The following is a 27,425-nucleotide window of genomic DNA, read 5'->3' as shown; positions in this document are numbered from 1 at the left end:
GGAGGCGGCGCCTGGGGTGGTGGCGGCCTGGGGGTTCTGCCGAGGCTAAAGCCATGGAACCCAGCGTCAGTGGGGGGGCCTGCCATTCCGGTATGGATGGATGGTAATCCCGCTGGCTGCCACCTGAAGGAACCCGCTGCTGATGCTCCGCGGTCCGACGAGCCACTGTTACTGCTACTGCTCCTCGGCGCCCCGGATGACACGATTCCGCCCAATTGACGCCCCAAGACGAAGTATGGAGCCTGGAGCTACTGGTGCTTCGATCACGACAACAGAGAAAGTGCTCAGTGTCGGGCAGCGCGGGGGCCGGGCCGTGTCAGAAATCCCGCTGTCCGTCGCCGCGCGCCACTGACGCCTTGGGATGGCAACGGCCACGCCGCATCGTCTTTCAATGGATGAGCAGCAGGGCTGGCATTAATCCCTCTCAACTTGGGAGAAAGTAAAACAACGCAAGGCTCGTACTCCCATCGTGACAGTCGCCGACTCCATCACTGCGAGAGTAATGGCCCGCCTCCATCGAGTCCGAGTGCACGCACTGTCGCCAGGGCGAATGGCGACGTTTCACGTGCTGTCATGACTTTGTAGCAGTGAGACGGCATCGCACTCTGATGCCGTCTCACGAAACAGCGTCCCAGTTCAGACGCATACTGCAAGGGAGAACCGGCTCCATGGCCACCGGGTGAACCCTGTGCCTGCCTGCGTGCAAGGCGACAAACCGCTGACTCAGCGCCCTCGCTGCCTTGAGCCAGCGGCTGCCACCGGACCCACAGCAGCACCTTCGCGCGGGGCAAAAGCGTGTGTAAATCAATTAACGGAAGCGCGCCTCAAACGCGTCTCCCACCGTCCCGCCATCGTGCATCCTGCAAAACGCATCACTCCGTCACGAGCCACCACCATGTGTAAGGAAGCTTCCCCTCCCCGTTTCCCTCCCATCTCCAGCTTCACGGCGACCGTGCATCGTACTGATCTTGTGGTTCGCCATATTCTAGCAGCTTACGGCGGATACACAAAGACGTCCTACGGCGCGCAGGGCGGCGACGACTCGGGCGGCTTCTTCGCCGGCGGCTCGCAGCCGGGCAGCCAGAGCGGAGGCGGAAAGGTAGGCTCACACCACTCATCCGCTCAGACCTCGTGTCTTGTTGCTTCCCCCCCAGCTGACCGAGTGCTTGAAAACTGCAGTCCTACCAGGATGAGTCCCTGCGGCCCGTCACCATCAAGCAGATCCTCGACGCCGAGGAGCCCTTCTCGGGCGCCGACTTCAAGATCGACGGCTCGCCCGTGACGCAAATCACCTTTGTCGGCCAGGTCCGCAGCGTCAACCCCCAGCCCACAAACATCACGTTCAAGATCGACGACGGCACCGGCCAGATCGAGGTCAAGAAGTGGATCGACGCCGACAAGCAGGACGAGCCCGACCCGGGCTTCGAGCTCGACTCGCACGTCCGCGTCTGGGGCCGCCTCAAGTCCTTCTCCAACAAGCGTCACGTCGGAGCCCACGTCATCCGCCCCGTCGCCGACTTCAACGAGGTCAACTACCACCTCCTCGAGGCCACGTATGTGCACCTCTTCTTCACCCGCGGGCCTCCCGGCGGTCAGCAGCAGCAGGGCCAGAACGGCGACAGCATGTTCGTCGACGGTGGCGCCGGCTACGGAAACGGCGCGACGGCCGGCGCGAGCCTGGCCAACAGCAAGCTGGCGGACTGCTCACCTGCCGCCAAGAAAGTCTTCAACTACATAAATGACACGCCGGGGGGCAACGAAGGCGCGCACCTCAACGTCGTATCCAGCGCCCTTGGCATGTCGGTGCGCGATGTCCTTATGGCAACAGAAGACTTGCTGCAGCGGGGGCTTATTTACACGACAGTCGACGACGAGACGTGGGCCATCCTGGATTACTAGGCCGAGTGTCACGTTGTCTAGGCACGGACGGCCTGCGCAAGACAGCTGCCGGGGCCGTGGCAAGACGAGCTGGTTGAATGGGTAATTTCACGGCATTTCGGGGTTTCGGTCATGACGGAATGTATCATTTCTCTTTGTCAGTCTGGTGCCGAAATGCAAGTCGGTACGGAATAAAACAAGCATAAAGTCCCCCTTCACGCAAGACATTCTGGCCCTGTCCTCCCACATAGTCTCTGCAAGCGTACCGTAAAAGCGAACTACTTGTCACGATCCCCTCCAAAAAAGTAGAAAAAGCTTCTGTGCCGCGTGCGACTCAAACCTTGATGCCCTCGGTCGAAGATTCCGTGACCGACTGCTGTAGCACCGACGGCTGCGGCTCGCGCACCATGCAGTAGAGATACACCGGCGCCGGTCCGCGCGTCAGGGCAATCTCGCTCTTGACCTCGAAGCCAAGCTTTGCGTAGAGCTTATTGTTGGCCAGAGATGACGATTCCAGGTAAATCGGGCGATTCTCGGTATCGGCCTGTCACGGGTCCGTCAGCCTGTTTAAAATATACAAAAACAAGTATTGCTCAGTCAATTTTTGCGACCTACCCGCTCAGCCATGGTGCCGATGAGCTTGCTTGCGTAGCCTCGACCGCGAGCATTGGGCTTGGTGCCAATGTAACCGAGGTACCAGCAGTCGTTGTTCCGCTCTCCCATGACTTGCTCCCGCGCGTCGTGCAGCGCCGGAACGAGCTCTGTGAAGAAACGGCGTCTGGCTTCCGAGGGCAGAAGGTACCAGAGGCGCCAGGTGCCGCTCCAGAGCGTCGCCCACCAGTCGTCGTTGAACTTGCCTGGCGGTGTCCTGTCGCCCTGGTCAGCTGGAGAGGTCTCTTACAGACTCGCACTTGAAAACATGGCAACACGTTAACGGACAAAAGGATACGGGGGGGCTCACCACAGGGCAATGGCCTCGTAGTCTGGGCCGATTGCCGTGGCCACACCCCTGAGTCTGTACGCTGCAAAGGTGTACCTCATGATGCGCACGTGGAGATTCCAAAGACTCTCGGGGGACCGCCGCTTGTCGTTGTCCCCAGCAAGGAGGTAGACGCTCAGGGGGTCGGCGGCAAAGGCATGGGCGAGGGACAGGCCAGCCTCGTTGCGCTCCTTCATGCCGAGCTGACGAACGGTGTCATGCCAGGCTGGGGGGATCAAGGACGGGACCCGTGCTGCTTCCACGACAATGCCGGGAGCAGAGATTTGGACGGGGTTGACGACGAGGTCCATGATGGGAGCGGTTTGCTACTGGTACTACTGTCTTTACTGCTGGGCGGCTTGTCCGGCATCCATGTGTTGTTGGCCGGGCTACTCTGGCCAGTCAGGGCGGATGAATCGAACTGGAGGTTCATGCGGTGGTCGAGTCCCATCCGGACGGCGGTCTGCGATGGCTTTGTCTTGCAGAGGGCAAGTGTGTGTGTGCGTGAACACGGGCGTGAGAGCTTGCGAGATGTGAGCGTGAAAACTCGTGGGCGGCTTGCGTGCGTGTAAGTGACGGGGAAGCAGGTGCTGTCGCTCACCGAGGAAGCGACGACACGGCGCGGCACCTGCCTTATAACAACAAGAAGAGCCTCTACCTACGGCCGACCTTAGCGGGCCTGCGACACGCGGTACCAAACCTGACACCGGAAACCTTGGTAAACTCGGATTTACTACCTAGTACTGCCCAAAGTGGTGACGAAAGCACAATAGCAGCCCGGCCAAGCCCTGGAGACGCCCGCGCAGATGCTTCTGGTAACGGAGTGAAACAGCCCCGGCTCGCGATGCTCCTATCGGCGACGAGGGATCGCAGCCATGGTCACCACCATTGGTGCTCCACACACACACACCTGGCCGACAGACACCAGCCGGGCTGCGTGTGTCGCCCCAAGAAGACGATGCCACCGAGAGAGTTGGCGAAGCCACGAGGCTGGCTCGTGACGAGAATGCGGGGTGCGTCTGCCCGTGGCTCCCGCCGCTAATACGGCATGCCACAGCCTAGATCCGAATCTGACATTGGGGCGGAACGTCACCCGACTGAGCTGCCCGTCATCTCGCCAGCCGGCCGACAACCGAACGCTGGGAGGGCTGCGTGGGTGCCGGGGGCGGGCGCTGGCAGTTGGCGATACGACCCGGATGCCATGGGCGTCGGACAGCCTCACCGGCGGCCGAAAGCTGAGTCGGGACCAGCTGCCCCATTCGACGGGACGGGGGCCCAGCTGGCAAACGTCGGCAGCGGCGTGCAGGCGGGTCTCGCCGCCGAGATAACGCGGCATGCAGTGTGTGGTCACGCGGCCGCAGATCGGGGCCTGGGCTATTGGGCCTGGCGCCGACAGCAAGGCAACGCAGGTCATGGACGGGTCTACCGCTTCGCGGCCGTGTTACCATCGCGGGATGCCACAGCGCCTTGGTGTGCCCGCATGATGCGTGCCGCCCGGCCGGCGCCGACGGGGGATTGTGCCGAAAACGCCTCTGGACGGGCAGGTATTATGCTAGACGACGTCTGTCTGCTCTCGGCGTGGCTAGCTACAGAGACTGAAATAGGGGAATCGACTCCTGAGGCCACATACGCAACTCTCCCTGGATGCAGCGCTTTGATATCACATGTACTTTACCTCGTCACTCCCCAGCCTCCTCGTGTTTATCTCCCTCTTCCACCTCCCCTCCCCCTTCTCCTTTACGAGGCCTCAGACATGAAAAGGTGAGGCCTATGCCGCTAGTCGTGGCCCAGCCTACAGCATGCGGCGAATCTCCTGCTCGTTCATGTACTTGTCGAGGCCCGAGTCGACGTGCTCCCACCACTCAAACAGCATCGAGTTGCAGATGAGCTTGAACCAGGGCGTGAACTTGAGCGAGGGGTCCTCGAAGAGCTGCTTGAGCTTGTCGGCGCTGACGTATTGCGTGGCCTGCACCTCGTTGGGGTTGACGTCGAGGTCGACGTTGGCCTTGATGAAGAGGATGTAGTCGACTGCAAGCCGAGCGGCTCAGTCAGTGTCCGTGTCCTCGGTGACGCTGGGGGGACGTGCTGGAGAGGGGAACAACTCACCTTCGTGCTCTCCCCACTTGCCGTCGCTCGGCGCCTTGTAGTGGATGCGCGTGAGGAAACGGAACTTCTCAATGGGGACCTGCTCCTTCTTGATTCCCAGCTCGTGGTCCAGCTTGCGCTGGGCGGCGCGCTTGGCCCCCTCGATGGCGTCGGGGAGTGTCGAGCCCGTCTCGCCCGACACGGAGAGCGGGTGCGAGCAGCACGTGTTGGTCCACATGTCGGGGAAGGTGATCTTCTCGGTGGCGCGCTGCTGGAGCAGCAGCTCGTTCTTGTCGTTGAAGAGGAAGACGGAGAACGCGCGGTGGAGGAGGCCCTTGTCGATGTTGGTCATGAGGTGGCCTGCGGCGGGGAGGGCGTGCGAGGTCAGTGTCTAGAGCAGTGCGCGTTTCCTCCCGAGAGCTGGATGTGCTGTGCGTCACGTACAGATCTTCTTGCTGGCCTTGCCGACGGGCATGTCATTGTCGTCGGTGACGATGCACATCTCGTCCATGAGGCGGATCTGCTCCTCGTCGTGACCCGATAGCGCATCGTCGGTGGTGTCAATGTCAGGGAAGAGGCGCAGGATGGTCTCGGCCGTCATGGGCTGGGCCGCCGCCGTCGTGGTCGTCGTCGTGGTCGTCGTCGTGGTCGTCGACATGGCGAATGGCGTGTCGGAGAGGCAGCAATGGGTGGTGGATTGCAGGAGGCGGTCGGCTTGAGGACGGCGATGCTCAATGCCAACAACGGGGTCCAAGGGCAATTTAAAGGACCTGGGTGTGCCGTCCCGTCTTCCCCCCGGAGCCCGCCCCCCAATTGGCATCTCAGAGGTGCCCCGCCAAAATCTGGTCCGCCGAGCCTGTTCAGGTCTCCAGCTGCCCGTGCACAGGTCAAATGGCATCAGGTGGCTCCTCACTGGCCTGGCCAGTGCCGTCTGTTGCCGCCGGCCGCCGAACGAGGCACCGGCCCCACGGCCGCCCAAGGCTTTGCCACTTTCTTGCTATTCGTGCCGCGAGGGACGGGGAAAATTGGCTGACTCATCAAGGCACGACGGGAAAGACGGGACGCTGTAGCGGATGTCAGTTGGCCGCTGGAGCCACCTACTGGTGGATTCCACCATTCGACGGGCAGCCCAGAGCATCGACCGTGCGCTGGGCCGCTAATCCGTGAGCGGCAGCGCCGCCAGCCAGGGGAACCTATTGCTGCTGCGAGGCTGGGGAGCTTCGTCACTGACCTGCACCACCACGATCCACCACCACCATACCACCCGCCAGCATCACCACCCGACCTGGAGCTGTGCTGTGCATTGTCCACGCGCCCTCTCCCCTTGCGACGCATAGGACAAGCCCGCGAGCGCAAGCCAGCCATCGCGGCTCCTGCAATTGGCAGCGACCCCCCTCCTCCCCCCGACCGCCATCCCCGCCGGAGCCGCTCGACCGCGCTCCGCCGCCGAGCATTCCACCACGATGCCTCCCAAGATTGAGGCCAAGGAGATTGAGACGTACTGGAACATATTCTCCGACCGGACGGGCGGCGGCCAGTACCTGACGGGCGAACAAGCCGCGCCGGTGCTGAAGAACAGCGGCCTGCGCGACGACCAGCTGGAACGGGTATGGGACCTGGCCGACGTCGACAACGATGGCAACCTCGACTTTGAGGAGTTTTGCGTCGCCATGCGCGTCATCTTTGACGTCCTGAATGGGGTATGCGCCCGAAGCGAGTGAGGAACGGTGCGCATAGACTTACCGACTGCTTGCAGGAATATGCCGATGTGCCCAAGTCGCTGCCGGACTGGCTCGTCCCCGAGTCCAAGGCTCACCTCGTGCAGGCCAGCCGCGCCATCACGGGCAAGCAGCCGCAGTTTGAGCAGGTCGAGGACGACTCGGACGACCAGGGGCTCAAGGACGGATTCGACTGGTACATGAGCCCGCAGGACAAGGCCAAGTACGAGCAAATCTACCAGGAGAACCGCGACATGCGGGGCGAGCTATCATGTTGGTCCCTCTGAACACCCATCTTACCGCCCAGAATTGCACGCTCTGACCATTTTCGTAGTCAATGCCCTCGAAGACCTGTACGGCTCGCTCGACGTGCCCGATACCGACATCCGCTCGGCGTGGAACCTCGTCAACCCGTCCGCCGGCTCTACCATCAACAAGGATGCCTGTCTCGCGTTCCTGCACATCCTCAACAACCGCCACGAGGGGTTCCGCATCCCGCGCACCGTGCCCGCGTCCCTGCGGTCGAGCTTCGAGCGTAACCAGATAGACTATCAGCTCGACAACCAACGGACGGGTGCGGCTTCGCGGTGGGCAGCCAAGGCTGACGACAACACGGCCACGGGGCGCAAAGCCAAGTTCGGCGACCAGTACCTGACGAGGCTCGGCCGGAGCGGGTTCAAGGCGACGGGAACCGACTTTTCGACGGAGAAGACAGAGGACTGGGAGGAGGTGCGGTTGAAGCGCCAGCTACAGGACCTCGACGCCAAGATCCAAAAGGTCGAGGATATTGCCGAGCGGCGGAAGGGCGGCAAGCGGGACTCCAAGCCGGCGCTCGTCAAGAGGGAGCTGGACCAGCTGCTGGACTACAAGCGCAAAGAGCTGCGGGAGCTGGAGGAGGGCAAGGGGAAGAGCGCGGCGGGGAGCGGTCTCAAGAGCATATCCGACGACCTGCAGACGGTGCGGGAGCAGGTGGAGGGGCTGGAGACGCACCTGCGGTCGAGGCAGGACGTGTTGGACGACCTGCGGAGGCAGATTGACGCGGAGAAGGCGGGTTAGCGCATCGTGTAAGAGGAAGACTCTGGATCCAAGCGGGTATCTTTTATTGTCCATACAGCCCCGACGTGATTATTAACTACTTGCATTATTACCCAGAGACGCGTGCCTTCCTGTTGTCCACGCGCATCTGTCGCCGACACCAACAGCCTATTACTATTACTTACTATTTCTATCTATGCGGGCAGCCTAGGCTCACCACATGCTTCCCTTGACATACTTGCTGGTGCGTTCTGTGGCCAAGGACCGGCTCTTTAGGGCCCAAACGACAAATGACGGCAAGGGAATGCTGCCGTAGCGGCCAACCCCGCGGTCCGGTCCGAGGGTGCAGAGGAAGACGTCGGTGGTGGGCAGCTTGACGGGCTCCTGGTCCTTGTTCGAGAAGGAGAGCTCAATGTTTTTGGCTACGCAGGCGGCCTGGTCAGGGGTTAGCGCACAGATATGTGTATACCCGTCTTGGGAAAGACGGGAGGAGAGTTGGATGGGTGTGGTGTGTGAGAAGGGGAGCGCACGTGAGCCTCGGTGTTGAGCAGGCCGGCCTTGGGCTTGGAGACGACGTCGCCGACGGCCCAGATATTGTCGACGCCCTTGACGCGCATGCAGTCGTCGACGTCGACGTAGCCCTTGTCGGTGAGCAGGTTCTTGGGCATCCAGCGGGTGTTGGGGACCTGGCCCGAGGTGGACAGGTAGGCGTCGGTCTCGAAGCTGCCGCCGTCGGAGAGGGTGACGACGATGGTGCCGTCGGGGCGGGACTCGCGGTCGACGCTGGTGGCCTTTGCGCCCTTGTGCAGCTCGACGCCCATGGCGCGCAGCTCGCGCTCGACGAGCGGCGCGGTCGAGTCCCCGCCGAGCAGCTGCGCGCCGAGGTGCAGCAGCAGGACCGTCTTGGCCGGGTAGGCGGCCTTGATCTCGGCGGCGAGCTCGACGCCCGTGGGCCCGCCGCCGGCGACGGTGACGTGGCCCGCGCGCTGGACGAGGTCGGCCGTTTCGCGGATGTCGCCGAGCAGGGCCTCGTACGTGGAGGAGGCCTTCCAGGGCATGCCCGCGACGGCGGCGTCGGCGCCGGTGGCGAGCACGAGGTGCGTGTAGTGGACGAGGCGGATGCCGTAGGTGGGCGTGTCGACGCTGACCGTCTTGGCGGCCGGGTCGAGGCGGATGGCGCGCCCGGCGACGTACTGCACGTTGTCGGACGGGTAGCGGTGGACGAGCTCGGGCTCGATGGCGCGGAGCACGTCGTCGGTCCCGCGCCGCAGCGCCCCCGGGATGATGGCCCGCACCGACGCGATGTTCCAGTAGAAGTGCGAGTTGCGCGTCACCAGCACCACCTTGATCTTGGGGTGCCGCCGCCGCGCGTGCTTGAGCAGCCGGTGCGTCACCGCCAGGCCGCCGAGCGAGCCCCCGACCACGACGACCACCTGGTCGAGGTCCGACACGGACGGGTAGTTGGCCACGGTCGCCCGCGTGTTGGGGTGCGTGGCGCACGAGTGAAGGAAGGACATGGTTTGGGTGCGCTCCTCGCTCGCAGGTCGCGATGGAAGTTGGCGATGGGCTTTCAGGGGCGTGTGGGCGAGAGCGTTCGTGACGTTGTGACTTTGAGAGCGTTCCGCGGGCGTCACCTTCGCCGCGTCTTGCTTGCCTCACACGCGCGCTGCAAAGACAAGCAACAGCAACAAACTACCTTAGTGGGAAACGGGGCAGTCGGACGGCGTGTGCTGCACGAGTTCCTCCTCCAGTCTATGACGGCGTGACGACAACCCACGGGGGCTCGGTGAAGCGGACGTTTAGAGTTCAGGGCCGCCCCTCAGCCAGGTGCATCTCTGCCGGCTCCGCGCAGGCGCGTGTGTTTTACGTACGACGAGAGGTCTATTCTGTGCAGCGGGAGGAGTTGAAAAAGCGCGACATGCCGTCCTAGGTGACGGAGCGTGGATGGCCCATGAGGTTGGTGATGGTGATGATGATGATGATGATGACGATGACGTGTGTCGTCGGCGTGTCTCTCCCGCCCGCGGGCGGCGGCCCGGTGTCTCAGACGGACGGGCGGGAGAGCGGCCGCCGCGCAGCGGGTTGATGTCTCGGCCGGTCGGAGAAACGAGGCACGGGCGGCCCCGCTTTTATGCCGTGCGCCCCAAACTCATTCATTCATCTGCAGCGGACGTGTGTCTAAGTCGCATTGTATCGCAGCTCGCCTCTACTTCATACAGAGTACAGAGAAGGCCGAACGCGAGCCCCGCGCATTTATTGCTGTATCAAACAGCAGTCGTGTAAGACTTCTCAAGCATAGGCATATATGGCCCCGCCGGTATGAGGTTCTGGCCGAATGGGCCCAGCGCAGGTCGTCGGCAGTCGCACAGCATGCATGTTGAATGAAAGACACACCAGCGGGATCGATGCATGAGCGAGAGTAATAGTAGCCGGCGCGGATCGAATGGACGGGCAGGGCAGGGCAGAACAGGACGGGGCTCCGACGGCGCGTCCGACAGAAGTGGCCGCCAGGACGGGCCCCTATGAGTACACACACCTTAAAAAGAAGAGGTACACACACCTTCCATGAAGCAGCACCACCACCAGCCAGCAGAAGCCGTAATGATGCGTCGCTAAGCCTGTCAAAAAGCCGCCCGAGGCCAATGAGACGCGCCGTCTGCACTTCCCGGTCATGCGCCAAGAAGGCTTGATTTCTGCGATGCATGCCGCTAGGTAGATGAACCCCCCCCTGGCTCACTTCTTCGACCAGGCCTCTTCAAACCCTGCTTGCCTGCCTGTCTGGCTGCATCCCTCCCTCCCTCCATCCCATCCACGTCTCCAAACCCTGCCTTCCTCCCCCGCCGCGCCTCTGAGGCGTGGTCCCCCGTGCTGTCTTTATACGAGCCACGGCGTTTCACGCGTTACGAAGTACGAAGTACGAGGATGGGTGTGTGGGAGGCATGGCCTCCGTTGTTGCACTTCGTGTACGCACTCGATCGAGTCCCAAAAGCCGTGTCCAGCTTTCGTCCCGTCCTGCTCATCAATGCTCACCTATTCCCACGCACATGCAGTGGGTTCACATGCACTCTCCAAGACGCGGCCCCGCAGTGAGCTGCGCCGCGCTGCATCGCCAAGCGCTGTCACTCGGTCCCCCTGCCCCGAGCAAGGCATTCGGTCGCCGAGTGCACCTCAGTGCTCAGTGCTCACATCCGCATTAACCACTCTCACTCATCAAATCGTCACATAGCACAATCACAATTGGGCGGCCCTGCATCTCGGCAAAACGCAAGGTATATTTTCCGTCTCGCGCTCCCGGGGGGCCTTCCGCGCGAGTGTGTATGTGAGCGCGCGCCCCGGGGGAAGCGGCCCATTAAACAATATGTCCGAAAGTCTACCTGTACACATATCGCCTTCTATCATCGCCAGGTCATCCTCACTCATTCTCAAGTGTGCCAAAACGCCGCCCCGGCCCCATGACCGACCCCTCCGTGAAAGCCCGTGACATGAAGCCGTAGGGGAGAAGGGGGCCACAAGAGATACGGCGCCCCCTCTCGGCACAGAGACACAGCGATGGCGACCCAGTTAACCGCGAGGCGAGGCTGTATGATGAGTGTGTGTGAGAGAGAGAGAAGTGAAAAGTTACAAAATCAAATGCTGAGAGGCCAGTGAGTGCCTGCCGCAGGTGTCACGCGTGAAGAGCGCGCGATCGCCCGTTGCGGCGGCGGCTCCCAGGACCCAACCCAATCCGTTCGTGTCCATGAGCTTCGTTCCGCGAGGTTGAGCGCGTTTACAGGGCCAGGACGGCGACGAGGGCAGCCAGGCCACCGACGGGGGCGAAGGCAGCGGCGCCGGCGGTGACGGTGGGAGGAGTGGTGGACGACGTCGTCGAGGGGCCCTGCGTGGGGACCGTGGCGGTAGCGCTGGCCGTGGCCGTGCCGCTGGGCTTCTTGGTAGGCTTGGACGCACCCGAGGTGTTGGTAGGGGCGTTGGCGCAGAGCTTCTTGGCGGCGGGCAGGACCTCGTCTGTTGGAAAGGTCAGTGTGTGATGCTACGTTTTGCGGAACAGAACCAGGAGGTGAGTCGTACTGATGGCCTTGTCCTGGCCGCAGCCGGCGAGGATGCAGCCGACGGCAGCGCTCTGGACCTTGTCCATCTCGGCGCACACGCAGGCGACGTCAGCGACGTCGCAGGAGGTGGCCTGCTTGACGGCGTCCTTGATGCAGGTCTGGGCGCAGCTGGGGATGTCAGCCAGGCTCTGGGCGGAGGCCATGGTGGCCAGCGCGAGGGCGACGACGGAGAAGGTCTTCATGGTTGCGGTTGAGGGTTTTGTTTTTCTGGTTTAGAGAGGAACAAACGAAGCGAGTGACGATTTGATCCGAAAGTCAGAGACGAAAGCGAATAAGGCGGGTGATGAGAGGGAAGAAGGGGGGAGGAGGACCGGTGGGAGATGAGGCGCGGGTCTTTTGCAGTTTTATTGCATGTAAGCCCAGGACGGTAAGAAGGCGGATGGCGGGCGGGCCAGGCGACGCTAGGTCCCGGCCTTGGATCTTACAGACGGGAAGACAGGAAGAGCAAGAGGTGTGTGAGCATGTGCGTGTGTGTGCCAGTGCCCATGTGTTGTGGCTGTTGGCAGACCGCATGGGGATCCCATCCCGTCCATCCACCACCCAGCCCCCGTCCAGGGCTAACGCAGGCTACGACTCACACGGACTCCCCAACGGGCAAGTTCCTAACCTTAATCAGTGCCGAGTACACAGCCCGGTTCTTCACCAACAAACACAAGCATTCGTCGCCCGGCTGAGAGATCGCGAACAAGTGATCTGATACCGGCGAGACAACAGAGCCCAACCGTCGGGGACAAGGGCGTCTCGCCAACAAATACGCCGTAGTGCGGCACAGCGTCGCAAGAAGGATCCCGTCCCAAGAAAGTCTAAAGGAAAAATACCCGCCGTTGGGACCGCGGCGGGCGGCCTCGACCGACGACCGACAGTGTTGCAATGGGATGCGGGTGGACCAGACCCTTGGAGCCTTGCAGTGACCGTAGCGACGAGGCGGACGGGGACGCGGCTCGCTCGCTCGTCGTCTCTCACCATCATGCCATCCATCCGGCGGGCGATGGGCAAGATGGGGTGTGTGCGTGTGGGCGTCCCCTCCGTTTGCCGCATCGCGCCTCGCTCGTCGCTCGGAGCGGAGCCCGGTCGTGGGCACTTTTTTATTTTGGGCCCGTTGGCGCAAGTCAGACAGTCACTGATCCAGTCCACCGACTCGTGGCGCCGTGCCACCCCGTTCCCGGGCTGTCAAGTGAGCTGTGTTGCCCGCAAATCGCGCCGAATGGCCTGGGCGGGCTGTCGGCCTCGCGCAAGTACGAAGTACGACGGCGGCGGTTCAGCCGAACAGGTAGGGCGCCGGCGGTGGGCAAATGTCGTGCCACCCCATCTGGCTGTCATCCGCTGCCGGCGCCACCAGCTGCTGCTTATCTAGGATGTCTGAATCGACGGGGGGGTCTCTCGTACGGACGGTCGTGCGTGAGGACGTGCGTGCGTGCGGGCAGATGTGCGCCCCGTGGGCGCGGTTACGGTATCTGCGGCGTGGTGTGAGATGACGACGGCGTGCGTCGCAAATCGGCCGGCGAGTCGGCCACCAACCTCGAAGAACGAGCCGCAGGCGGCGCAGACTGATCACCTCTCTCTGTGTCAGTCAGTCTGTGCCTCTCCTCTCGTATGCACCGTGGTTTGTACGAGGACTCGTAAGCGGTAAGCGGGAGCCGCCACGCCCCGTACGGACAGGGCTGTGGCCATCACATGCGCGCGACTGCCCGGGGAAATGCTGCTGCTGCTGCTGCTGCTCCTTGGCTGTGATGATGATGGTGGCGGTTCGTGTTAGTGAGTGGTTCGCCTGCTTCCTGCAGGAACGCCACCCGAAGCCGCGCACGGCCAAGAAGGAGATGAGAGGGGGGGCGCGCCAGTGCCAGCGAGGACCGAGAAGCCCAAAGCTGGGGGTGGGTTTGCCATGCCGGCGTCTGTTTGGCCGAGCGGCGTGGAGAGGAGAGAAACATGGGCGGCGGGCAAACCTGGGCATCTGGCTCTGGGTTGGGTAGATTGTCGACGTCGCCCCGCGGAGGTAACCGAGCCTGGGGGAGATGGAAAAGATCCATTGGCAGTCCTGGAGGTCGCGGTGGGTGAAGTGGATGGCAAGGATGGGTGTGGATGCCGCTGGAGGGGTGGGTTCAGGTTGTGGGCGGCCGGCCGCTGCAGTGCCCCAAAAAAAGGTGGAAGGCGGCCCCGCCGGGTCTGCAGTGCGGCTCGAGCGCCACTTCCAGTTTTCTTCTCTATTTTTTCTGCAGCAAAATATCGCGCGACACCAGCGCAGGCACCAAGTACCGGTACCAGGTACAGGTACAAGGGAAAACGTGGGAGCCACACCAGATCCCCCCCGACACCAGCCCTGGAGGGCACCTGGGAACAAGCAACAGCCTCTGGGCATGGCGCCACACAGGGCCCCAGCGAGCGCATGTCACTGGCGTGGTGTGGCCACCACCCAGTGCAACGCATTCCCCTTTGCAATTTCCAGCGGGCGGCCCCCCTTGTCCGTGGGCTTTTTTTACGCCTGCTCCTTCGCTTCCAGGTTGCTGGCTGGCCTCAGATGCTGCTACTGCAAATAATAATAAAAAAGCGCCTCCGGCATTCCGCTCAGTCCGGACTAGTAGCAGGGTGCAGCGGCGGCACCCGAGACCCTCGACGAGATAGAGTTGAATTGAAGGCGCTCTTGCCTGCGGCACCGCCAGCCCGTGCAACACCAAGAGTAAGACGCCGTCATGTAAGCGTCGGAGCTGTCTTCCCAAAGCGGCCCCCCCGGCGCCCGCTTCGGTGACATGTGAAGACATTCCCGGGGGTGGATGCCGCGCCCGGCGGGCGATCGGCCCTGTTGGTTGGCCAGCCCGGACATTGCGATTCCTGTTTTCTCGCAGTCGGTGTCTCTCTCTGAGTGTGTGTGTGTGTGTGTGTCTGTCTGTGTCTGCGTGTTGGTGATTGATCGTTGCTGTTGTTGATACGGTGCCGCACTGTCCGGCCCTGCAGTTGCATTCGGTAGTCCGGCGCTGGTCGGTACACTACTCGTACCTTATCTTGGGTTGCCGCCCGCGGCTGCAGCCTGCGGTGCGTGAGAGGGTGTGGGCGTGTTAGTGGACGTGATGAATGTCGGTGCCAACCAACCTTGTGAATAGCCCCTCGAGGTCCTGTAATAATTCCCCGCGAGACCGGCGATCCTGCTGGTCCCGCGCTGATTGTCAAATTTCCATTGCAGTAAGCCCGCCTGGCCGCTGTTTGGCTGACTGGCTGGGGCCCCGGGGGGGAGGAGGCGGGCACGGGCCGGCCAGTGTGTCATGCACCGATCGCATGGCGTCGATGCCCAGCAGCGGGACGCGGAGCGGCGCGAGCTTCCTCTGCTGCATCCATCGTGGCCTTTTTCCCGTCGTCGCACGTAGCCGTTGCCGTCACCCTCTCAGCCCCGAGGCGCGTGACGGAACGTGGCGTCCATGGCTGCTCGTGTTGCACAGAGACACACAAACACTCACCGCACACGTTTCTCGGCGGCATTGCAAGTACGAGTTACGATATACGATATCGCAGGCACGGGCGCTCGTAAAATACTGCGTTTGCTGTACCAAAAGACTCAAATCAAGAATTGATCATGTACATAGAAGGTTACAGCGTTGTATCTGTTCGTTCAATACCCAGGAACCAAGAAAAAACCCCGAGCCTCGCGCTTCGTGACGTACAAGGACCATCTATATACAATTATGATATGCGTGAAAATGCCGTGCCGTGAGTATCCGTCCGTGGATGTTGATGACTTGCTGCCCACCCGTCTATAGACTGACCGCTTCGTATGCTGTACCGGACAGCCGCACCCGGTAGAGAAACGCCCAACCCCCGCCGCCTCCCGCTCTATGACCCGTTGACGAGCTTGACGCGCTCCGCCACCTTGGCCTTCTTCTGCTCGGCAGACAGCTTCTCGTAGCCCGCCACGTCCTTGTCCCACTGCTGCACGCACTCGACGTTCCAGTTGCACTCCTCGACCTGGCCGTACGCCGGGTGGTTGTAGCGGTGGTGCCGGCTCGGCCAGTTGCTGGCGTGGTAGTGGTGCTTGACGAGTGCGCCGCGCGAACCGTGGTTGCCCGAGTCCGAGTGGCCCTGCCCGGCGCAAAACGCCTCGACCGTGAGCACCAGCACCCGGCCCACGACCTTGGACTCGTCCATGTGGTGGAAGTCGTCCCACGTCACCTTGGCCGCGCCCTTGGGCTGCTGCCGGTTCATCTCCTCCAACAGCGCCGTCGTAAACGCCGATGGGCCTGTGCCCGTGATGACCTGGTCAAAGTCGAGTTCCACACGCGAGATGGGCACGCGCTGCTTCTTGGCCACCCCCTTGTACCACTTCATGATGTTCTCGACGAGCTTTAGCATCACCGGGTGCCGTGGCTTCGCGATGATGGTCCACTGGCAGAACGACTGCGACTTTTGCCCCAGGATCGGGTGGTCCTTGAACTGCGGCTCGTCCACCTCGATGCCCACCACCAGGTCGTACTCCTCCTCGTTGTGCCGCTCCGGGAGGAAGCGGTGGAACGGCTTGAGCGCCTCGACGTCAATGTCGGCGTACACGCCGCCCTCTGCGTACAGAATCATGTAGCGCAGCAGGTCCGCCTTGATGATGGGGAGCTTCACGTTGCGGTAGAACTCGACAATGTCCGGGCGATTGACGCCGTTGGGCCCAAAGTGCTCCTCGACGTACGTCATCTCGTTGCTGTCGGTGATGACCTCGTACCGCATCTGCGGGTTCTTCTGCAGCCATGTCGTGGCGCGCACCGTCTCCGTGATGCCGAAGAGCAGCGGGTCAATCTTCCACGTCTGCCATATCTTTTGCGGAAATGTGCTCCCGGGAAGCCTCGCCGGGGGAGGGACCTGCTCGTCGTCTGTGATGCGGGGGAAGGCGTCGAGGTTGAGGTAGATGAAGATGAGCAGGACGACGGCGACGTAGACGGGGACGGCCTTCTTAAGGCGTCGGGGAAAGGGAATGTTCATTGGCGAGAGCTTGAGGGGAGGAAGCTTGACGGGAGCGAATTTGTGCGTGGGCGTGAGCGGCGGTGTGTCCATCTTCTTCATGGCTGGCGCACTTGTAAATCCCGTCCAGGTGCTGGCCAGTTGTCGTGGGTGAGGGCTCCGAGGCTGTCAGGAATCCGTGTGAGCGCTGTTGTGGTCTGCCAGCATGGCGCAAGAAACGGCAGATAAGTCGTCAAGCACCGACGCCGGAGACGCAGCGCAACACCAGGAGAGTTCGAACTGCGAGGCAAAGGGTTGTTGCTGGGTTGGCGGGGGGGAGGAAGAGAGAGTACAGTAGTTGGCGTCAAGGAGGAAGAGCACGCCAAGTCGACAGGTCGGACAAACCTCGTACGAACTTACGACCACCAGAAAAAGGTACGTACATGCGACATGCACCGGGACAGGTCATGGGCGCATGACGGGATGCCGCACTCATCAACTCGCGGGAGGTGGGGGGTGGGAGAGGCGGCCAAAGCCAAGCCCAGCACGTGCGATGCCAGCCGCCCAGGCACTGATCCTTGGGATGGCGATATGGTTTTTCTGCGCGTGGAAAAAAGCCACTGCATCTGGCCATGGGCCTGCGCGCCAGAAAGTGAAATTGGCTGCCCACTCCACTGGCGCACGGCAAAGGCGTGCCTAGCCAGCCTTGCCCAACGAACGCTATTCCGATCCACGGGAGACGCTGGGCCAGCGCTCGACTCGCGCGCTAGCGCCCGCTCGCTTCCAGGCCGCGGGTCAGGCTTGTCAGTGGAGGAACAGTGGAGGGACTGGGTCTGGCAAGGTTCGGCCGGGGTCCGTCGAGCGCGCCGTTGCAGGGACTCGTCTGGGGCGGGCCATTGGCTTCTTGCGGCCTTTGCGAGGTCCCGGAAGGGCAGAAGGCCGGGAGGCGTGCGCCCACAGGCCGGGGGAGGGGACGATCAATGCTATCAGCCAGCATGGGTGTGCGATGCCATTGCCATGGGCGCCGTGGGTGGTGGGAGTTGATGGTGGTGGTGGGGGGTGGGGGCATGGGGGGCACGGCCGAGCGAGCCTCGGCCGGGGTTGCCCTGCCTGAAATTTCACCACTGCACCACTGCAACAGCGCCTGCGGTGTCCGAGGCAGACCGTCGATGTACCGGTACGAAGGCGCCAGAGTGTGCGCGCCACAGGGCGCTTTCGCTCGAGCAGTCAGGCAGTTCCCTCTGCCTGCCAGTGCGTCCAGCGACACACTGGGCTGGCAGTGCATCTGGGCACCTCAGCCGACGCGGCCGCAGTCCTTCGTCCCACCCGACTTGCCACAGTGTTCGTGTTCATCCATACTGGCCCAGGTGCCAGCCCCCGGCGTCATCCCACATGTGGCTCCTGGTCGTGGGCCGCGGCGCCGCCAGCCCGTACGCGACGAGCACGGCAGCATCTACCCGCATCGAGGCGGCGCGATCCGTTTCTCGTCGTCGTCGTCGTGGTTGCCGCCGTCGTCATCACCAAACATCATCATCACCACCGCAAGAAGCTCGCGACCTGCGTCGTTGTCCACATTGACAGCGCCCGAGGACCCTCATCATGCCCTCGGTCTCGTCCGGTCTGCTCGGCGGCGACAACTGGGACGAGGCAAAGCTCGCCGCCGCCTCGTCCGACTCCGACTCCGAGGCCGCCTACCCGGGCCGCCGGCAGGCCTCGTGGAAGTCGGAGCCCGCCCGCATCGTCAGCCGCCTCAGGTCCTGGCTGCGGCTATCGTCCCACGGCGCTCAGAACCCGGGCCCGACTGCCTACCTGGACGGCCTGCGCGGCTTCGCGGCGCTCCTCGTCTACTGGCACCACCACGAGCTCTGGGTCCGCAACCCCTTCATCTTCGAGAATGCCTTTGGCTTCGAGGGCAACTTTTACTTTGCGACGCTGCCCGGCGTCCGCACCTTCTTCACCGGCGGCCACTACTCGGTGACCGTCTTCTTCGTCCTCTCGGGCTACGTCCTCTCCATCAAGCCGCTGTCCCTCATCGAGAAGGGCGACTTTGCCGGCCTCAGCGAGCATCTGGCGTCGGCCCTTTTCAGGCGCTTCTTCCGGCTGTACCTGCCCCTCGTCGCCGTCGTCCTCGTCTATGCGACGTCATGGCATCTCTTTGGGTACTGGGTCGACACGGGGACGATCCCGCAGAGCACGTGGCTGGGTGAGATGTGGGCGTTCTATCTCGAATTCAAGAACTTTAGCTTCATCTTCAAGGAGGGTGGCGAGCCGTGGATGACCTTTCACCGGCACATCTGGTCCATCCCCGTGGAGATGAGGGGCTCCATGATCGTCTTCAGCTCGATATTGGCGCTGTCGCGATGCACGCGCAAGGCCCGCGTCTGGTGCCTCGTCGGCCTCATCTTTTACTTCCTCTACATCGCCGACGGCTACTACGGCTCCATGTTCCTCGCGGGCACGTTGCTGTGCTACTTTGACATGCTGTCCAAGGCGGACCAGCTCCCGGCCATCTTCGAACGCCTCAGCAAGTACAAGATGTTCATCGTCTACCACATGCTGGCCATCTCCATCTACCTGGGCGGCGTCCCGAGCCACAACAACGACATGGACCAATTCGCCAGGAATCGCGGCTGGTACTACCTGTCGCTGCTCAAGCCGCAGGCCGTCTTCGGCTACAAGTGGTTCTACCTCTTCTGGGCAGGGACGCTGCTGGTCGCGGCGGTGCCGCGCATCAGCTGGCTCAAGGCCTTCTTCGAGACGCGACCCTGCCAGTACCTGGGCCGCATCTCGTACGCGCTGTACCTGGTTCACGGCCCCGTGCTGTGGACCATCGGCAACAGGCTGTACATGATGGTCGGGTGGAAGACTGAGAAGCAGCTCGAGGCGATTCCGCAGTGGGGGGACTGGTGGTCGCTGCCGCAGGTCGGGCCGACGGGGCTGGAGCCGGCGTTCCTGCTGCCGCAGCTGTTGCTGATGCCGCTCACTCTTTGCCTGGCCGACTTTGTGACGAGGTCGGTGGACAAGCCGAGCGTTCGGTTCGCAAGCTGGCTGTACAGGTCGACACTGCCGGAGGCGCCGGGGAAGCACAACCGTGCATAGGCGGGCATGATACATCTCCATACTACATCAGACATGATACATGATACATGGGTAAGGTAGTGCATTTAGCGTTTTCGGTAATTTTAGAAAAAGCATCTCTACGAAGCATGGCGTTCCAGATCGTGTGTGCCTTCGCCGGAGCTGAAGAATTGGCCGATCTGATGGTGAAGATTTATTTCCTTTTCGAAGCAGGAGGCCGATGCCATGGCTTGCTGTACAGTGCGCCGAGGCGACCTGCACGAGCGGCACTGTGGTGGACGCTCCAGGAGTGCGCCGGAGCACGAGTCAAGGCGTCCACCCCCCCATCGCCGGCACTAACAGGTGCCAGTAATTTTACCTTCCCCATGGCCTTGCGGCACGCGTGGGTAGGTTGGCTCTGGACTCTGGGGCGCGCCTCAGCCAGACGCGGGCGGCGGCGCAACCGCTAATGCACACACGGGTAAGCACAATGTCGCCGCGCTGCAGATCGAGACGCACGCCCGCCTGCAAAAAGGAGAAGGCAGCGTGGGAGGCAGGCACATGCTTATGGAAGACGCCCAAGGAAAAAAAAAGGGCGCGCGGGCTGCCAACCATGGAACCAGCTGGCACACGAGGCGTCCGAATAATAACCTTGCGGCTGCATGACGCTCCGTCCACTCGTCGCCGCCGCCGTCGACTTTTTGTTTTAATTAATTTCTCAAAGTCGCTTGCTGTCCCGCTTACCTTTTGCCCTGCCTTGGCTGACCTGTCGAGAACCCCGTTTCCTCGCATCTGACGTCTGGACGGACCAGGCCTCCGGAGCGAACAAGTGACGACACACCCCTGTCATTCGAGGCAGCGCGACAGCCGGTCTCTTGCCTTAGGTTTTTTTTGGATGCTGCCCGTTGCGCGCCATGGCAGACGAGGCCCGCGCGCACGTCAGGTAATACTACAGCTTTAGGTTTCAGGTCCCAAGCTTCTTCGTCCACGACCGACGAACCGCTGCCCCGTCGCTCGCCCCCGCGTACAAGGGAGCCAAGAAACGACCGTCTTTTTGCTGCGCGCGTTGCTGCCGTTGCCGCTGCCGCTGCCGCCGTCGTCGCCGTTCGCCCGCTAATACTGCGCTCCCGAGCTTGGCATCGATCGCGCAGTGGCCCTGCTGCCATGCTCTTGCGAAACGTCCACCGGCTGGCCCTGCTGGTCGGCCTGGCGCTCGTCTGTCTCTACGCAGCGTCGCACTACGGCGGCCTGTCGAGTCGCAGCTGGTCAGAGGCGTCCAAGCTGCAGTGGCCGAAGCCAAACTCCAAATCAAAGCCGCCAAAGGGCGACAACGCCGACGAGCATGACGACAACGATGGCGCGCACGGCTCGCAATGGGCGGCGGCGACGCCTCAGGACGGCAAGAGCATGACGCCGGACGCCTTCAAGGACGCTCAGCAGCAGCACCAGGAGGTCTTTTCCGTGTCGACGCCCGACAAGAAGTTTGTGCGCATCGACTTTGGCGGCATGGACGCCTTCAACCCCAACATCCTGCCGCACCCCGACGCCGACGACATCTGGATCGTCGTGGCCCAAAAGGTCAACGCCGAGCCGTCGATCGAGTTCAAGGAGGTGCACTGCGAGGCCATCATGTGGGATGGCGCCCTCCGCTGCCGCGCGCCTCCCGCGCCGCTGCCCGTCGCTCCCACGGAGGGCGGTCAGTGCAAGGGCGACCTCGAGTACTTCAACCTCAACATCGGCCCCCACGATGCCCGCGTCTTGTTCGGCCCCGAGCAGCCCTACATCACCTTTGGGTCCAACTCCAAGTTCACCTGCTTCGGCCAGTTCGTCCAGAACTTTGCCGGGCTGATCGGCTGGAACGGCGACAAGCCCGTCCCCGAGACCGACTTCCGCAACGCCACCGAGCTGCAGCGCCCGGCGCCCTATGGCAAGATGGAGAAGAACTTTTTCCTGTTCTGGGACAACAAGGGGCAGAGGTACGTCCACCAGGACGTGTTCCCCGCGCGCGTCTTCACGCAGCTCCGGGACGACGGGTCGGTCGGGCCGGACCTGGCCACGCACGCCAGCGCCCGCGACGCCAAGTGCATCGCCAAGTACATGCCGCGGCCGGCGCCGGAGCTCGAGTCGATCCACCAGGCGACCAACTCGCTCAAGGTGACCATGTGCCGCAAGGCAGACGCGGGGTGCAAAGCCACCGACGACAACACCTTCATCTTCACCATCTACCAGCACAAGACGTACTACAACTTCCACAGTGTGTACGAGCCGTACCTGATGGTGATTGAGCAAAAGCCGCCGTTCCGCATCCACGCCATGTCCAAGCGGCCGCTGTGGATCTCGGGCCGCGAGCGGCACCCGGCCACCAACTCGTCCGACATGTTCTACGTGACGTCGATGAACTGGAAGGGCCGCGGGAGGCGCTACAGCGGGTTCCTCGACGACGAGCTGTTCCTGGCGTTTGGCATCGAGGACAAGAAGGCGGGTGCCATTGACGTCCTCGCGGGCGAGCTGCTGGGCGACCTGGGCCTGTGCGCCGGCGTCTAGGAGAGACGGGCGGCGCCGGAGCGAGTAAGAGAAGGGAAATGCGGTCCGGTCGCTCGGCCTAGGGATTTGCGGGCAAACGGGAGGCCGCGCGATGGGACTTTTGTGTATGTGTGTATATGAGTATATGAAGAGCGCAGCCCAGACGGCTGGCTCTGGTCTTTGCAGAGTAGGCGTCACATAGATGGGTAGGTCACGCCGCGCTACAAAGTGCAATGCGGCGACCAGGTACGATATTGAACGGATATACGGCGGATCATACAAGGTAGAGATGGATAGGATGCTACCGTCGCCAGCTAAAGGCTGCTTACTATGATCTCTTCTTTTCCAGTGATCTTGTGAACCCGGTGAGGCCGAGCAAGACACTGGAGACCCCGCGGGGTCGGTCGGTTCGCAGTTGAGACAGCGTTGACAATGACGACGTCTCAGACATGGCGGTTCGTGGACGGCGGCACAAGAGCTCCAGCCGCATTTGACACTCGGTTCAGGATATCTTCTGCACAGCTGATGGGGTTGATCGAGTGAGGAGATAGACTCACGTACAAGGACAAAATCAAGTACTGTGTCCTCGTACCTTGACCACGGGCATCAGGCATGGCCACGCACCGCCACAATGTAGCCGTCTTCCGAGGTCCATGGTGATGTGGGCACTCCAGGCAGAGCAGCAGCAGGGGACCATCCTACCATGTACAGTGACAGTCGCTCCAGTGGCACAGCAACAGCATCATTATGATACTATGTCATGACATCCAGCCCTGCCATGCCATGCCGTGCCAGGCTCGTGCGAGGAAACGAGAAGCGTCACGTCTGCTCCGCCGCCGCATGACGAAGGCAAGTGACGGGCAGCCGCCTGCCTCCACCTTCGTTCGCATCCTGTCGAGTCTCTCTCCCCAACGCTTGGCCCCGCACGGCCCAATCAATCACGCTGCCCCGCGAGCCCCTCCGTCTGCCACCGCGTGCCAGCTCCAACCTCCCTGCCGCCCCTCCCCACGCCACGACCGCCTTTCTCTCCTCCCGCCCGCTCCTCTCTTCCCCCAACAACTCGACCTCGCATCATCACGAGCTTTCCCCTCCACTCTTCCAGCGTTCCAGGAACCAGCAACTTCCCGCACCGCATCGCGTGTCTGATCAGCCCACAGCGTGCTTATCGACTCCTCTGCTCCGCATCCCTACCCGCCCTCCCAACGAACCGCATAACCGCACCCCCTCCCCAAGCCGCCCACCATGGCTCAGACCGAAGCTTTCCAGAAGGCCGTCGTCGACTCCAAGAAGCTGACCAGCAAGCCGAGCAACGACGAGCTGCTCGACCTCTACGGTGAGGCCCCCCGCCGTCGTGGTGGAGAAGCTCCCGCTTTTCACTCCTGCTGACACTGCCGCAGCCCTCTACAAGGTCGCCATCGGCGAGGACATCTCCAAGGCCGCCGCCCCCGGCATGTTTGACCTCAAGGCAAGCGCCCCCGTTCCCCCTTTTCCCATCCAGCGCCTTGATCACCCCGAGGCCCCTCCTTACCCTCGCTCCTTTCCGCTGCGCTATGTATTGCCCAGGAACACGGCCCCGGCTGACACTTTCCGCTCGCGTCGCGCAGGGCAAGGCCAAGAAGAACGCCTGGCAAAAGGTCGTCGACGAGGGCATCACCGCCGAGCAGGCCCAGGAGCGGTACGTCGAGCTCGTCGAGAAGCTCAAGGTCTCGTGCGGCTACGACGAGAACAAGGAGCCCGAGGCTGTCGGCAACTAAAGCGAGCGACTCGAGTCGACGTCTATGTCAATGCACATACACCATACACACGTCTTAGTATTACGCATACACGGAGGAATGATACCACGGGGACTGGTGGCATAGTATTGAGATGTATCAAGACTTTGAAGAAGCCCGACTCTTTATTTTGCCGAGGCTCCGTTGGTGCTGGCCAGCGGGCGTGAGCTATCCCGGGGCAGGCCTTGGACGCTGCACTGGGGCGGTTGTGCCTGTCCGTCTGCACCGTCGGTGCATGTCCGCAAATGTTCTCGAATTGCCGCTGTTCCTGTCGCTATTCTTGCCGTTGCCTACAGGTGTTCGAACGCAAGCCATTGTGCTCAAAGTCCGCGTCCAGGCTCACCGAGCTGACGTGCAACCGGCGACGTCATCCATATCCCCTAAGACTCCACGAGGGTCCAGTTTCCCCCGAACCACACCGTCGTAAGCACGCAATCAATGTTCGCGCGTGCGGGCGCGTAACACCTTGCCGCGCAAAAGGCGTCATTATGCCCCGTGCGGCGACTTCTTCTTGGGGAATTCCGAGCTGGGGTTCGGTACCCGCGATGTCAACCTCATAAGCGGGGTCCAGGGCCTAAGTCGTTGGAACTTGGTGGCGAGGATGCATCGTCACCTGTCTCTGTCACTTTGTTTCCTCAACAAGAGGCACAAAAGTCGACTTGGTTTCCGAGCATCGCCATGATGTTATCCACCCTCCGCGCGAGCCTCCTGCTTCTACTGAGCCAGCAGCTGCTCGGCTCAGGCATCGCATCCGCCGCCGCCGCCGCTGAGCAGCATGTCCTCAAGCCGCCTCCCCAGCGACACCAGCACGCCGTCGACCCGGCGATCCTCCGCGCCCTCGAAGCGCACGCCGACCCTGTCGACGCGCTGCTCTCCCTGCGGCCGAACCTGGCGGCGGAAATGGCCGAGCCGCGCCTCCTGCACGTCTCGGGCGATGCGGCGCCGCGCTGGATGACCGAGGGCGACAAGCTGCGCCTGCGCCGCCAGCGCCGCAACTTTGCCGACGTGACGGACCATGAGGATGTCTACCACACGATGAGAGCGGAGGGAGGGACAGGCGCCCTGGCGGACAAGGCTCGTATGTCTATCCTGATTCCGACCTGACTGAGTGAGAAGGGGGTTTCTTTCCTCTCGCGCGCAAGGCCGCAAGAGTTAGAAACAGGTTGTGCGAGAATGAGCTGAGCGTGGCCAAGTGTTGACGGAAACTTGCACTCCTCTCTAGATCTCCCTGAGCTGGTGAACCAGCGCCTCGTCAAGCCGCTCATCGAGCAGGTCTCGATCGCGGAGATGCGCAGCAACTTGGAGCACCTGACGAGCTACTACACGCGGTACTTTGGCAGCACGACGGGCGAGCAGAGCGCGCAATGGATCCACGGCCAGGTCGCCGAGGTGAGGAAACCTCTTGTCCCCCAAGATGCCCCTCATTCCCCCGTGTCCAGACGCAGGAGACTTATGTCGGTGTAACACATGTATACAGGGGATGCTAAGAAGGAGAGCAGATCATCCGCACCGCGCCCTTCCACACGCACATCTCGCTCGAGTACTTCCCGCACCGCTTCCCGCAGCCGAGCGTCATCGCGCGCTTCGAGCCCAAGGCGCGCAACGCCTCGCTGCCGCTGACCGTCGTGGGCGCGCACCAGGACTCCATGAACTACCTGTTCCCGCTGCTGCCGGCCCCGGGCGCCGACGACGACGGCTCCGGCACCGTCGCCATCCTCGAGGCCCTGCGCGTGCTCGCCCGCAGCGGGTACACGCCGCGCGGGGGGCCCGTCGAGTTCCACTGGTACGCGGCCGAGGAGGGCGGCAACCTGGGGAGTCAGGCCGTGGCGCGGTACAAGAGGGAGTCGGGGGCGCGCATCGGCGCCATGCTCGAGTTTGTGAGTTCCTCTATTTCGTCTCTTTTCTTTCAGCGGAGAGGGGGGAATAGTTTCCCACGGATATGATGCCGGTTCAACCTGAGATACTGACGACTTCTCTCCGTGCCCCTGAGTAGGACATGGTTGCCTTCATCGCGCGCAACTCGACCGAGTCCATCGGCCTGGTCGAGACCATGGCCGATGGCCCGCTGACCAACTGGACGCTGAACCTGGCCCGCGAGTATACCTCTCTGCCGGCCAGGGCATACAAGCTGCCTGCGTAAGGCCCCCTCCCCTTCTCGCCCCCCTCCTGCTCGCTGACCATGAGGGAAATGAAAACAGCAACGCCGGCTCCGACTACATGTCCTTCACCAACTTTGGCTACCCGGCGGCCTTTGCCACCGAGGGGAACCCCATGGCGGGCGGCGGCCTGCCGGGCGACTACGACCCGTACGTGCACGGCGTGCGGGACACGCTCGACGTCGACGACGAGACGGGCGTCTTTTCGTTTGAGGTGAGTAAAGCCCGGAAGTGAATATCCAATATTCATGTATCTCAAGCCCAACCCTACATACCTACCTACCTACCTACCTCTCTCTCTGTGTGTGTGCATCTGCTGGCGTATGTTGTAGACTGGAAAAGGAGACTAACGCAAACATACTCAGCACATGGCTCGGTTCGCGGGGCTCGCCATCGCGTTTGCCGTCGAGCAGGCTGGGTGGGATAACACGTGGAGGTGATGTAGTTATGTTGGCTAGAACTACGAAGTACTTCGTAGGTGCATGTCGCCTCGTGCGTATCTGCGTGCGTAGTACAGACAGTATCGAAGCCCCAAGGCGAGAGACAAAGAGAGTCCAAACGAACTACAACGTGTCTGATTTATATTATGTGCGCAGTGCGAGGAAACGTAGTCACCACATAATAGGGAATGCATGCACGCATGCTCGTCGTATAACATGACCTCACCGACGACACAGGCGCGGTCTATCTCCTCCAATGTTCCGTCGAGACAATCGCCATCACAACTACCGTACCTACATACCTACCTACCTTACCTACCTTGGAGCTCCTCTCGCGACGCACGCAGTAGTAAAGAGCAGAAGAAGACCTCGTCCCACCAAGTCGCACATTCTTATTCACTCATACACATTCACACATACAGACACACGCACGCACGCACACGCACATGCCCCAATCAAATCCACATGGCACCCGCCCGCCCGCCCGCCCGTCCACCCGCCAGGATCAATCAATCCCCGTCACCAGGTATCCATCTATCCAGGCATCTAGGGTCCTGCTTCTGCTTCGCCGTGCTCCTCCTCCTGAACCCCCTTCACGCCGGAGGATCGAAGCTGCGACCCCCGAGCCAGACGCCATTCCCGCAAGAAAAAAAAAAGGAAAGAGCTGCGCCCCGATTTGGCTGGGCTCTAAACTCTATCGCCCCGATGCAACGCGCCCAACATTCCAACGGTGACACCATTCTCCACAACCCGCCCCAAGCTCGGCCG

At 62.2% G+C, this 27,425-nt stretch overlaps 11 protein-coding genes across 11 annotated transcripts; 6 read left to right on the top strand and 5 right to left on the bottom strand.

The window, feature by feature from the left end:
* Positions 1 to 895: 895 nt before the first annotated feature.
* Positions 896 to 1,899, top strand: PLICBS_000835 (replication factor A protein 2; the record flags this gene model as incomplete). The annotated part of the gene is made up of 3 exons (XM_018318120.1): positions 896 to 899; positions 993 to 1,099; positions 1,180 to 1,899. The coding sequence occupies 3 exons, from the start codon at positions 896 to 898 to the stop codon at positions 1,897 to 1,899; spliced, it is 831 nt and encodes a 276-aa protein (XP_018183645.1).
* Positions 1,900 to 2,212: 313 nt separating this feature from the next.
* Positions 2,213 to 3,168, bottom strand: PLICBS_000834 (uncharacterized protein; the record flags this gene model as incomplete). The annotated part of the gene is made up of 3 exons (XM_018318121.1): positions 2,213 to 2,422; positions 2,494 to 2,746; positions 2,840 to 3,168. The coding sequence occupies 3 exons, from the start codon at positions 3,166 to 3,168 to the stop codon at positions 2,213 to 2,215; spliced, it is 792 nt and encodes a 263-aa protein (XP_018183646.1).
* A 1,481-nt stretch (positions 3,169 to 4,649) lies between these two features.
* Positions 4,650 to 5,600, bottom strand: PLICBS_000833 (isopentenyl-diphosphate delta-isomerase idi1; the record flags this gene model as incomplete). The annotated part of the gene is made up of 3 exons (XM_018318122.2): positions 4,650 to 4,885; positions 4,964 to 5,302; positions 5,387 to 5,600. The coding sequence occupies 3 exons, from the start codon at positions 5,598 to 5,600 to the stop codon at positions 4,650 to 4,652; spliced, it is 789 nt and encodes a 262-aa protein (XP_018183647.2).
* An 805-nt stretch (positions 5,601 to 6,405) lies between these two features.
* Positions 6,406 to 7,716, top strand: PLICBS_000832 (endocytosis defective-protein; the record flags this gene model as incomplete). The annotated part of the gene is made up of 3 exons (XM_018318123.1): positions 6,406 to 6,642; positions 6,699 to 6,933; positions 6,995 to 7,716. The coding sequence occupies 3 exons, from the start codon at positions 6,406 to 6,408 to the stop codon at positions 7,714 to 7,716; spliced, it is 1,194 nt and encodes a 397-aa protein (XP_018183648.1).
* A 192-nt stretch (positions 7,717 to 7,908) lies between these two features.
* On the bottom strand, positions 7,909 to 9,212 carry PLICBS_000831 (uncharacterized protein; the record flags this gene model as incomplete). The annotated part of the gene is made up of 2 exons (XM_018318124.1): positions 7,909 to 8,130; positions 8,226 to 9,212. 2 exons carry the CDS (start codon positions 9,210 to 9,212, stop codon positions 7,909 to 7,911), a joined length of 1,209 nt encoding a protein of 402 aa, XP_018183649.1.
* Positions 9,213 to 11,461: 2,249 nt separating this feature from the next.
* Positions 11,462 to 11,983, bottom strand: PLICBS_000830 (uncharacterized protein; the record flags this gene model as incomplete). The annotated part of the gene is made up of 2 exons (XM_018318125.2): positions 11,462 to 11,697; positions 11,761 to 11,983. The coding sequence occupies 2 exons, from the start codon at positions 11,981 to 11,983 to the stop codon at positions 11,462 to 11,464; spliced, it is 459 nt and encodes a 152-aa protein (XP_018183650.1).
* A 3,637-nt stretch (positions 11,984 to 15,620) lies between these two features.
* Positions 15,621 to 16,832, bottom strand: PLICBS_000829 (uncharacterized protein; the record flags this gene model as incomplete). Its single annotated transcript, XM_018318128.2, has 1 exon — positions 15,621 to 16,832. One exon carries the CDS (start codon positions 16,830 to 16,832, stop codon positions 15,621 to 15,623), a length of 1,212 nt encoding a protein of 403 aa, XP_018183653.2.
* A 1,476-nt stretch (positions 16,833 to 18,308) lies between these two features.
* On the top strand, positions 18,309 to 19,808 carry PLICBS_000828 (uncharacterized protein; the record flags this gene model as incomplete). The annotated part of the gene is made up of 1 exon (XM_018318129.2): positions 18,309 to 19,808. The coding sequence occupies one exon, from the start codon at positions 18,309 to 18,311 to the stop codon at positions 19,806 to 19,808; it is 1,500 nt and encodes a 499-aa protein (XP_018183654.2).
* A 1,122-nt stretch (positions 19,809 to 20,930) lies between these two features.
* Positions 20,931 to 22,310, top strand: PLICBS_000827 (uncharacterized protein; the record flags this gene model as incomplete). Its single annotated transcript, XM_065599670.1, has 1 exon — positions 20,931 to 22,310. One exon carries the CDS (start codon positions 20,931 to 20,933, stop codon positions 22,308 to 22,310), a length of 1,380 nt encoding a protein of 459 aa, XP_065455742.1.
* Positions 22,311 to 23,531: 1,221 nt separating this feature from the next.
* On the top strand, positions 23,532 to 24,043 carry PLICBS_000826 (uncharacterized protein; the record flags this gene model as incomplete). Its single annotated transcript, XM_018318130.2, has 3 exons — positions 23,532 to 23,622; positions 23,687 to 23,841; positions 23,894 to 24,043. 3 exons carry the CDS (start codon positions 23,532 to 23,534, stop codon positions 24,041 to 24,043), a joined length of 396 nt encoding a protein of 131 aa, XP_018183655.1.
* Positions 24,044 to 24,739: 696 nt separating this feature from the next.
* On the top strand, positions 24,740 to 26,657 carry PLICBS_000825 (uncharacterized protein; the record flags this gene model as incomplete). Its single annotated transcript, XM_018318131.2, has 6 exons — positions 24,740 to 25,139; positions 25,284 to 25,450; positions 25,561 to 25,938; positions 26,055 to 26,197; positions 26,260 to 26,431; positions 26,583 to 26,657. 6 exons carry the CDS (start codon positions 24,740 to 24,742, stop codon positions 26,655 to 26,657), a joined length of 1,335 nt encoding a protein of 444 aa, XP_018183656.2.
* Positions 26,658 to 27,425: the final 768 nt, after the last annotated feature.

Source organism: Purpureocillium lilacinum (genome assembly GCF_023168085.1).
Source record: "Purpureocillium lilacinum CBS 284.36 DNA, scaffold_1, whole genome shotgun sequence".
NCBI classification, from domain to species: Eukaryota; Fungi; Ascomycota; class Sordariomycetes; order Hypocreales; family Ophiocordycipitaceae; genus Purpureocillium; species Purpureocillium lilacinum.
Note: the sequence above shows the minus strand (reverse complement) of the source record. Positions and strands in the feature narration are given on the sequence as shown.